Here is an 11,178-nt window from a genome sequence, read left to right on the forward strand (position 1 = left end):
TCCAAGTCGCTGATGAAGATGTTGAACAGCGCGGGCCCGAGGACCGAGCCCTGGGGGACCCCACTGCCCGCATCCCTCCAGGTCGAATAAGACCCGTGCACCACCGCTCTCTGGGTGCGGCCCTCCAGCCCGTTAGTGACCCATCTGACAGTGCAGGTGTCGACACCACAGTCCCCGAGTTGTTTGATGAGAATGAGGTGAGAGACAGTGTCAAAGGCCTTCCTGAAGTTGGGAAAGACTACATCCACTGCTACCCCTGCGTCCAAGGCTTTTGTGCCCTGGTCGTAGAAGGCACCAGGTTGGTCTGACAGGACCTGCCTCGAATGAACCCGTGCTGGTTACCCCTAAGCATCACCTCCCCTGCCAACACCTTGCAGATGTGCTCCTGGATAATTTTCTCAAAGAGTTTCCCCAGGACTGAGGTAAGATTAGCTGGCCTATAGTTTCCTGGGTCCTCCTTCCTCCCTTTTTTGAAAATGGGGACCACATTGGCCCTTATCCAGTCCTCCGGCACCTCTCCAGAGCACCACGAGTGCTCGTAAAGGCGTGCCAGGGGTCCCGCAATGACCTCTACTCATTCCCACAGCACCCTGGGGTGGAGATCGTCAGGACCAGCTGATTTAAATACATCCAGTCCCTCCAGAAGTTCCCTGACTTGATCCTCCCTGACCCTAGGCCTGGGTGCGCCTCCCCTGGGGCCTGAGGGGGTCCCGGTGGGGGGGATGTCCCTGTCCCTGCTCAGAAAAATGGAGGCAAAAAATCTGTTAAAGAGGTGAGCTTTACTGTCTGGTGCTACCACCAGATTTCCTAGCATGTCCTGCAGAGGCCTCACATTATTTGGCACCTTCTTTTTACCCCCCATGTATTTAAAAAAGGACTTCTTGTTGTCCTAGATCCAGGTCGCTAGTCCCAGTCCCATCTCTGCCTTGGCCTTCCCGACCGCCCCCTGCAGCTCCGAGCACCCGCGGTGTAGTCCTCCCTGGGGATGGCCCTCCCTGCCATCAGGTGTACGCCTCCCTTTAGCTAGGAGACGTTCCCAGATGCTTCTGGTGAGCCAGGGGGGCTTTTGTGCCCTCTTGCCCCCTTTGATCTGTGTTGGGATTACCTCCCTTTGGGCGTGGAGGATCGTCTCCTTCAGGAACGCCCGCTCTTCTTGGACACCCGACTCCCTTCCCCTCCGGGACCTCAGTGCCTCCCGACTAGTCTCCTTACCGCATTGAAGCCCACCCTCCTGAAGTCCAGGGCTGCTGCCTTGCTGCAGGCCTTGGACACCCTGCACTGGATGGTGAATCCCAGCAGGCGATGACCGCTGTCGCCCAGGTGGTCGAGCACCCGCAGACCCTGCACCAGGTCGTCGCCCGTGGCCAGCACCAGGTCCAGCAAGGCGTCTCCCCTGGTGGGGCTGTGCGCCTCCTGGGTTAGATGGAGGTCCTGTATTTTGGCTAGGACCCTATGTGAGTGGTCACTGCCTTCTCCTCCCAGCAGATATCCAGGTAGTTTAAGTCAAGGGACATGGTCATCATGGGTGACCTAACAGCCTCCGCAAGCTGACCTGAAAATTCCCAGTCCAGCTCTTCCCCCTGGGGAGTCCCCAGATGTGATCCCCTGAGGTCCCTTCAGCCCTCATAGTCTGTCATCCTATGAGAGGGAGGTGGGCGCGTGATGAGATCCAAGCTAAACGCTACTGGCAGGGACATGCCATCACTAGCTCCTTGAAGTGCTCTCACGAGAGTTTCCGTGGTCAGGGTTTAAAAACCCTGGGGACCCGAGGAGATCACTAGGCTGCTTGAAATCAAGAAACAACAAGAACAGCAGACGGGAGCACAAGGCAGGCCCAGAAATGGCACCCTGCAGCCACAGGCTGGTGGAAGGGAAAATGCTGCTTGCTGTGAAGCCGAGTCCACCCAGGCCTCTCCAGAAGCAGATTTATAGCCGTGGCCTGTGTCTCCACGCAGAGCACAGTGCAAGGGGCTGCTCCGCTCCCGGATCTGAGAAGCAAATAGCTCCGGGAAAACACAAGCGTCTGCAAACCCAGAAGCGAGCTGATGGAGCACGCCTGCTCTCCGCGCTCACGCCCGGCCATATGCGCCAGCGTTTTGCAGTGAGCCTCTTGCCCAAGCCCAGAAGCTCAGTGCAGTTGGAGGGAATCTGTCATTCAAGCTGTCACACAATCACAGGACATGTAGTGGGAGGCCCACAGCTGGACACAGGACTCCAGATGTGGCCTCCCCAGTGCCGAATACAGAGGAAGAATCACTGCCCTCGATCTGCTGGCAACGCTCCTACCGGCACAGCCCAGGATGCCGTCCGCCTTCTTGGCAACCAGGGCACACTGCTGGCTCAAATTTGCGAGAGATGCCTGGGACACAGAACATGACAAGCATTTCAGTACAAAGGGACTATTTTTAACCACAAATCACCCTGCTGACGTGTGAAGTGCCACCGCGTCTTGCCTGCATCAGAACCAGATGATTGCCTTTTTGAGCAGGCAACTCTTGCAAAACCAAATCTACCCGGAACAAAAAAAAAGAAGAAACCCTACAGATTTGGCAAAGGTTAGGACACTCACCACATTTCCAGCGACCCATTCATGGCCCGATTCCTGGTTCCTCCGTTCTCTGAATAACGCAATGCCCAGCAAGCGAGTCATAAAGGATGGTGTTTGCTTGGCGTCTTTCACTAAGCGCCATCCGATGCCTGTTGAGCACCCAGGCCAAGAGGCAGAGAAGGAAGGAAGGATGGATGGACGGACATTGTTTCTGGTTCTTAATAGTCTGCAATGGTTATACCGCAGCATCTTTCAGAGACAGCAGTGAGGAGGAGAGCCCGTGCTCCAGGAGCGTGGCATTGCTTCTCCACCTCGTCGGTGCAGCAGGACTCTACTGCAAGCTCTGAGCTTGGAGAAACTGGTACGATGCCGGGGGGTCAAACCCCTGCTGGTCCCAAGAGCCAAGCAAGCCTCCCTCTTTGTGTCCCACCCCGCCATGGCCCACGATAGCTGACAGGACTGCACAGATGTGCAGAGCTCCGAAGTCCACGTGCAACCTCTCCCACACACGTGGATGCTGCAGGAGAGGGGACCGGAGAAGAACCGTGCTCGGCTTTCATCCAGGCAGCATGGAGCCCTTATGACCTGCTGACAACTGCCTGCCGGGTTTGGGATTCACCCCTGACTCCTGCTAGGACCCCACTGAGTCTCAGACATGGTCCTCCAGCTCCTGGGATGTGCCTGAGAACAGGAACCGCTGGAGCCATCTCGAAGGGCGCAGAGGGGGTGCAAAGAGTTCTCTCACCTGCACCCGGTGTGGTCTGCTCCCTTCCCACCCCTCCTCCAGCTGCAGCATCATCCAAGGGCCAGACCTGCACAACCCAGGCTACAGGGCAGCTGGGAATGGCCCGTGTATGGGAATAAAGACCTTGCATCCCCTGTGGGCTTAGACTAGACATCAGGAGGCGCTACTTCACTGTCAGGGCAGCTAGGACCTGGAACCGACTTCCAAGAGAAGTGGTGCTGGCTCCTACCCTGGGGGTCTTCAAGAGGAGGCTCGACGTTTACCTGGCTGGGGTCATTTGAGCCCAGTTTTCCTCCTGCCCAGGCAGGGGATCGGACTAGAAGATCTACAAGGTCCCTTCCGAACTACTTCTATGAATCTATGGGGGGTTTTGCCTTCCTCTGCAGCAGGGGCACAGCCTGGGCCTGGGCTCCCTGCAGCACCCACGACCCCCCTGGCAGCAGCAGGACTTTGGCAGCCACGACCCCCCTGTATCCCGGGGGTAGGGGCGATGCCTGGGGCTGTGTCAGGGGCAACTGTGTCGTGTGGCTGAGGTTGGACACGGGTTTGTCTGGGGGGTTTGGACAGGGCTGATCCTGCCTTAGGCAGGGCTTGGACTGGATGTGACCCTGCAGCTCCCTGCCAGCCCAACTTCTCAATGATTTTATGATTTCTCTGGAAATAAAGCCAAGCAACCTGCCCCTCAAACCTCACCCCATCTTTTATCTGGTGTTGTAGGTATTCAGAGCAACCACCTGCCCAGCAAAGCTAGCCCTGCCTGCCACTGGGACCTGGGCCAGGCCAGCTACATTGCTGCCAGGAGTGCAAATCCAAGGTTTATTAATTTTTTTACTAACAATCTGAAAGCTTTTTACTGACTTTTTTTTAAATAATACTTTTTTTTTTTTTTTTTTTTTTTTTACTGTTATATGTTTTACCAAATGTAACTCTTCTGCCAGGCCCGGCCCTGGTGCCAGGCCCCAGTTAGAAGGGCTAGGGTCAAATTTTATGGGTTTTATGTCAACAATAGGAAAAAAGTTTGGGTGTCAGTAAAAAGCTTGCAGTAAAAACCTGCTGTCTTGGGTTGACAACCCTGCTTGACTGCAACGATGGTTTTACACTGTGCTGCCCAGCCCTCAGGGACCCCCTACGCACCCCCACAGCCTGATATCCCTAGCTGCACCCTGCACTATGCTGCTCACCCCTGCCCCCAGCCTTACCCCTGCTGACCCTGCTTCCCCCATCTAGCATGGACCCCCAAAGAAGCCTACCTGCAACCCAGCAGTATTACAGGCAGCCTGGGACACACTAACAGCACAAAGCTGAGAAAACTCTCCCTGCAGAGCGATGTGCTCCCTCTTGGACAGCAGATAGTGCTGCTGTGTTTTGTCTGTCCGAGCTTCAATCAAGCGAAGTCTGCTTAGTGTTTTTATTGATGACTAAATTTTTTATTTTTACTGACAGCTGGCAACCCCAGCTGTTGCAGAAAAGTAATGGTGATGGGCACTACTGACTGTGCTGCCAAGCACTGGCACGGGAGACACTGGGCAAAGTGTGACGGCACATCCTCCATCGGCAGAAACTGCATTCAGGGAATGGGGACAGCAGAATGGTTGTGCTCCTAATGCCATCCTGTTCTCTCTTGCAAGCACTCAACCAACTGACTGCCCCTTACAAACCCCATATGGGAGGTTTCGCACCCACCGCCAAAACATTGAAGCTGTGTGCTTCTGCAGGCCCAGACCTTGGGCTCTGCCCCTACTCCTGTGACTGAGGTCACCGGAGCCGCGTCAGGCCACCCAGCCTGCCAGAACATCACGGGAACGGACAAAGATCTGTTACAGGAAGGCTGCAGATAAGGCCCTTGCTGCAGAGGATGCTGCTGCTTAGGCCCTTCAATGAGGAGGTTTAATTACTTTAATCCATTTAAATATAATGCATTTTACTGATATTAGCCAGATAAATGGCTCCGATAGTATTATTTGTGCCAAATTACACTCAGATTTGTGCTATTTAACCTACTTTACTGGAGCAGCATCCATCTGAGCCCGGAGCCTAAGAGACTGGGAATACAGCAGAGGGAGATGTATTCCTTCCTGGGATCTCCCGTTCCTCCGGGCTGCAGTATCGTCTCCTGTAAAAAACACACAGTCCTTACACTTTCTGAAGTGCCACACTGGAGATGTCCATCAAGAGGATGGAAACGGGCAGAGACAATGACCAGGACAAACAGCTTTTGCCTTCGTTGTGCAGCACACGCCGACCAGGCCGTGGTAGTGTAAAGAGATGTCTGTGCCTGCAGGAAGGGACTGGAAAATGCTTTTAAACCACATCTCTGTAGACCAGCAGCGGCTTTAGGAGCAGGAGTTCCCCTGCTAGCAAACACGGCAGCTCGACGGGGGCAATTCCCAGTGCATCGCTCCCCACCCCAGCATTTGCCCAGGCGAACTCACTCCGATGGCTTATCTAGGCAGGGTCTGCAAAGACTTACCTATAAGGGCACACAAAAGGCCTCTGTGTGCTGTCCCCGTCCCCTTCCCCAAAGCAAGAGCTAAGCACGAAATCTAGACTTCCCCTATCACACAGAATATAACACATAACCATATGTCACAGAAACACAGAATCCTAGAAAACGAGGGTTGGAAAGGACTTCAGGGGATCACATCTAGTCCAACACCCTGCTCACAGCAGGACCAGCCCCAATCACATCATGCCAGCCAGGGTTTTGTCTAGTCGGGTCTTAAACACTTCCAAGGATGGAAATTGTACCACCTCTCTGGGTAACCTGTTCCAGTGCTTTACTATCCTCCTCAACAGAAAGTTTCCCTATTTCCAACCTCAACTTCCCTTGCTGCAGCTTAAGCCCATTGCTCCTTCTGTCATCTGCCCCCACTAAGACCAGCCCAGCTCCATCCTCTTTGCAGCCCCCCTGCAGGGAGGTGAAGGCTGCTATTCAATCCCCCTCCGTCTTCTCTTCTGCAGACTCAATCAGCCCAGTTCCCTCAGCCTCTCCTCACCAGTCCTGTCCCCCAGCCCCACAACCATTTTCATTGCCCTCCACTGGACTCTCTCCAATGTGTCCACATTCTTTCTGTAGTGGGGCCCACAGCTGGACACAGGACTCCAGATGTGGCCTCCCCAGTGCTGAATAGAGGGGAAGAATCACTGCAATGGGCCTGATTGCCTGGGATTGAACAGTGCCCAGGGGCAGCGCTGTGACCCACCTTAGTCTCATTGCCAGAAAGCATTAATGCTACGCAGCCCGCGTCCTTGGAGGGCAAAGCAGAAAGGGCAGTGGGGTATTGAGAGCTCTAGGCAGGATACACGGGAAGAGAGGATGAACCCGTGAGACCAAGTCCAACTGGGCAGTCCCTCCTGGATGCTCAGGATACAGCGAGGGGATAAAAAAGCTGAATGTCCAGATGTATTGTATCTCTGGGATTGGAGAAGGCTCCAGTCACCGCTCCTGGCTCAGCCTGGCCCACGAGGCCGTACCCTGAACCCTCCTTTCCCCCCAGCTGGAGTTTGCAGTCTAGCAGCCCATGCGCCGGGGCCAGACCTGGCTCCTCAGGCCTCCCTCATTGCATCGGTTAAACCCTTCAGGACCCCAGGGTCAGTGCGGACAGACAGGCACGATGGGCTTTGCAGAGAGTCTCTGCACAGAGCTTTGGTTAAAATGCGAGAGGGTCCAGGCTGTTTGGAAAACATCCCAGCCTCCCAAAGGCAATGGCCCTCACCTGGTCCATCCTTCCAACCCAGGTGCCCTCCAGCCAGGCCAGCAGCACGTGCTGGGTCTTCGGAGCCCAAGCCGCAGCCCCTACCCCTAAAAAGCCAAGCTCTTTGGTCCTCCCACATCGGATATATCCTGGGCTGGAGTCGTCTCCTTCTGCAAGTCCTCTGTAAAGCCAATCTGACTACACTGGACTCCCCTCCACAGCCCCCAACCCCAGCCCAGGGTCTCCAGAGACCGTCCCAATGTCCTGTTTCTGCTGCATCAAGGGTGGGACCCCACCTGCCAGTGCTTTCCACGTTTCCAGACCTGCATTTCACTCTTCAGACACTCTCGATAGTAACAGCTTCACAATTCTTCATCGTTACAGAACGCACGACCCATCAAATGCACGCACCTCCGTCAAAGCTGGGTGCAGAAGATCCCGGGGTGCGAAGCCAGCGGAGGGCTGGCATGGATACAGAGCTCTCCCTGCGCCACCCGGGAAGGAAGATGAGCTAGACCAAACGTGGCATAAATACGGCAGATCTAGGTTGAGCTCTATTATGCTGCGTGCTGCTACAAGAATAGAGACGACAGGCTGCTAACATCCACCGCCCTCCCTCCCCCTGGTGACAAGGTGCGGAGACGTTCGAGCAGAGGCAGGGGGAGAATCCGTGCATTTGCATGGCGATAGAAACGGGAAAGCATGGAGGTTTTTAACGTGGCGAGGCCGGGACGCACTCTTGAATCTGCGGGGAGCCGTGTTGCCAGAGGAGAGGAAAACAGCGGCTGACCTTTCACTGCCACAGAAGCGGGAGAGAGGCGATGGAGTGGAGTCCTACTGAAAATACGACTCGCTTCGGAGATGGAGGCTATAAATAGGACGAGCGCTGCAGCTGGGAGCTAGAAAGCAAGAGCAATGGATCCGAGCGCTCGTCCTCATGCAACGCTATGCCCTGCCCCGTGGCCCGCTGGCTTTGGAGCGTGGGAGCCATCGCAGCCCAGCGATGGGCTCTAATCCCGACTCCATCTCGCTCTCACCCTGGACAAGCCCTTCTGTGCCACGATTTCCCCTTGTTAATTAGGGGGAGCACCCACATTTCCAGGAGGCTTTGTGGCTGAATGCCCGTGGGGTGCTGCCGGGTCCTCGTTTTACGGAGGCAGGACGTCCGCTGCTGTCATGCCCGTGGCAAGCCATGTGTTGTGTCGGGTGAGGGGAGTCTTATGCAGAGTCTGGATTCTGGTTGCATGGACTGGTTGGGACAGGGCTGATCGAGCTGGACTAGATGCCGTCTGGGGATCCCTTCCAGCCCTGCTTCTCTATGCCGCTATTAACACACATCACTGGAAAACACCCCGAACCGGTGTGCTCCTACGATGCTCTTGAAGTCAAATCGTTCCAAAAGACCCCGTTCTGGGTCATGCACGTGCATGAAACATGTCAGGCCAAACAGCGAATGCAAAACCCTGCAAACCCAGGTGTGTGGGCCCAAGGCATCCTCAGTGTAGCGTATACCAGAGGGTATCAGCATCTGCATCCAGCTAGCCCAAGAGGGAGGTGGAGAGGTGAAATGCTTGCAAACCAGAGCCCGAAGCAGCTCAGGCAGGGCGCTCCCATCATGCCCAGCTCAGGTCAGACCCTGCTAAGCACAGGTGCTGGTCTGCAACCTGGCTCCTAGCTGCAGGAAACGCCAAGGCTGGAGGGACATGACAAAGGTGGTCTTTGCCTGACGATCTGGCTGGAAGGGAAGGGCGAGCTCACGCCCGGGCCTGTGCCCAGCTGTTCAGTCAGGAAACCCAAATGATTTGCTGGTAACGAGGGGTGGGGGTGAGTCTTTCGAGCTGGCCTGAATATCAGGCTCCTTCCATGCCCTGCTCCCACCACAGCCCCGACGCCTGCCCGGCTTCTGTCTGCACCCCAGTTGCCCCGGGCACTGTGTGCCCCTGCCCCGACGGTGAAAAACCACCTTCCTGATATCGAATCTTCCTCTGCTCTGCAGTAGTTCAGCCGCATTGATTCATGCCCAGGCCTCTGTGGCAGGGAGGACCCTTGTTCTCCCTCTTCATACTTGAGAAGTTGGGCTGTGCCAATGCTCCTGCTGGCATTAACCCGCAGGGTCCTGGCTGGAGGGTCTTGCCCCCGCGCTCAGGCTCAGACGGATGCTGCAATGGGGGTAGGAGGGGATTTTCCTTCCCAGTCAGACTGGTTCAGACTGGGAAGGTTTTGGACCTTCTCAGGACTGGGTCAGCTATGGAGACCGCTGGATCTACTCCATCCTCACCTGCAAGGAGTAAGCTGGTACCCACTGGAGATCCACATCGGCCCAAGCATGCATTTGCTTGTTGGGATTTTAAATCGGTTCAGACTCCGGTGCAAGCCGCCATGACTCGATTCCACGCGGGAGAAGGCTCGTTATTACCGCCGAGATCAATTCCTCCCTCCTCATCTGCCAAGATACGGCTGGTATATGAAACACCGAGCAATTGGTGCAATGCTGGAGTTAAGAGACTGTCAGCTATAATTTAATTCCTGTATTGGCTTCCTGCATGTTGCTCCGATTAAAAATCCCACGTCACCCTGGGGAGGCTCAAGAAGAACAAGCCATCCCCTTCTCCACTGCGGTTTGGTGGTTCGTAGCAGACACTAATTATTACCCCATCTTGTACTTTATCTGGGAGAACGCAGCAGACTGCCTGTAGTTACCATTACAATCAACCTGCAAGTAATCAATTGAACCACACCATTCATAAAGCAACATGATGCTAGATTTGCCAAGGCAAGCTGCTAACAGTTTGAAGTGGCAGCTAATAACTGTAATACGCTAAAAAGTTTCTTCATTATGGAAGTCGTCCTTTAAAAAGGAGCATGAGTGCTTTAAAAGTCTCAAGCAGGACTTGCCTTATACTGTGAATTTGTGTCTTAGGGCAGAGCCGCTCCACTCTAGAGAGTTTTTTTGTCAGGGCGCTTAAAAAAATCCTCACCAAGAGCTGCAGAAATCGTTCCACAATTAGGCAAGGAGCACAAAATACAAGCCTCCCCGTTGCCACGCACCTCTTTCACCCAGCTCCTCTCTGCAGGTGCCACCCTGCCCTGCCTCATCAGTGCTACGTATCAAGGCCCCTCTTCATTTCAGCTGTATCAGAGGGCACGAAAAGTCTGAAAAGAAGCAGCAAAATTTAGCACAGGAACCCATTAATGGCCAGGGGGATGGGAGGGAGAGGGGATAAATAAGACCAATTAAAATGGCTGGTCACATCAGTTATCCTGTTTCAGAGTGACAGATAATTATAGAAAATGAGGAGTTTTTCCTAATATCCAACCTCAACTTGCCTTGCTGCAGCTTGAGCCCATTGCTCCTTGTCCTGTCATCTGCCTCCATTGAGAACAGGCTTCTGGCCTCTGGACGTGATGCACCTTCCATGTAGTCCGCGGATCTCAACCCCAGCAAGGACACGGCTCCTTCGAGGTTCACCACCCTAGCGCTAACCACTGCTGACAAGTTCGCCTTGCAAACAGGAACACGCGAGAGGGACCGGAGAGCAAGGGAGGATCCGACATCCTGCTCTCCCAGGAGATGGATTAAAAAAAATGGTGAAAGTAATCAAGCTAACGAACTGGGGCTGAGAGACGAGAAAAGCAACAGCTGGCAAGCTCTGCTCTGCTCTGCACTGGTGGAAAGGAGGCAGTCCCGAACACCAGATTTCTACTGTCGAGTCTGCTGACAAAGCTCCACCTGAGAGGCAGGTAGCCGCGGTAGTCTGAAGTCGGTCAGAAAGCAGGGCAGTTGGCCACCGCAAATGAAAGCTGGAGAGAAACCAGCTCTAGAGTTGTTACGCATCTCCAAGCACTAACTCGGGAGCTGCGTGGCTCTTTTTCTAGATCACCAGTCATTGCTATGGTGTGATAATGTAGCTGGTCTCAAGTCACTGCCCGATTCACCAGTTCATTGCGTGATAAGTACCTTGCACATGTGGCTATCTAAATTCATTGCCCGACTCACCACTTAATAGCACGATAACTGCTTTTCATACGTGGCCGTCCAAACTGATCGCCCAACTCACCCGTTAATTGTGTGATATATTAAGTGCGTCGCATCGCAGAGGCCTTATAGACTAAGATATGTAAAGACAGCACAAACTTTCACAGACCCAAGTTCCCCTCGTCAGCGCTCAATCTGCCCAGAAAAGAGGAGG

At 54.4% G+C, this 11,178-nt stretch overlaps 1 protein-coding gene across 4 annotated transcripts in view; it reads right to left on the bottom strand.

The window, feature by feature from the left end:
- The window catches only part of ARHGAP39 (Rho GTPase activating protein 39), a 160,391-nt gene that overhangs the window by 105,057 nt on the left and 44,156 nt on the right, over nt 1-11,178 (bottom strand). The window contains exons 1-2 of one of the 4 annotated variants that reach the window (XM_025193684.1): nt 7,285-7,445; nt 5,295-5,406 (exon numbers count right to left, since the gene is read on the bottom strand). The exons of the other annotated variants lie outside the window; for them this stretch is intronic. Coding sequence (XP_025049469.1) covers nt 5,295-5,314 — 20 coding nt within the window. The 5' untranslated portion in view covers nt 5,315-5,406; nt 7,285-7,445. Of the gene's footprint in view, nt 1-5,294; nt 5,407-7,284; nt 7,446-11,178 lie in introns of those variants that run through there. 4 annotated transcript variants of the gene reach the window in all.

This window comes from Alligator sinensis, unplaced genomic scaffold, assembly GCF_000455745.1.
Source record: "Alligator sinensis unplaced genomic scaffold, ASM45574v1 scaffold446_1, whole genome shotgun sequence".
Lineage (NCBI taxonomy): Eukaryota > Metazoa > Chordata > Crocodylia > Alligatoridae > Alligator > Alligator sinensis.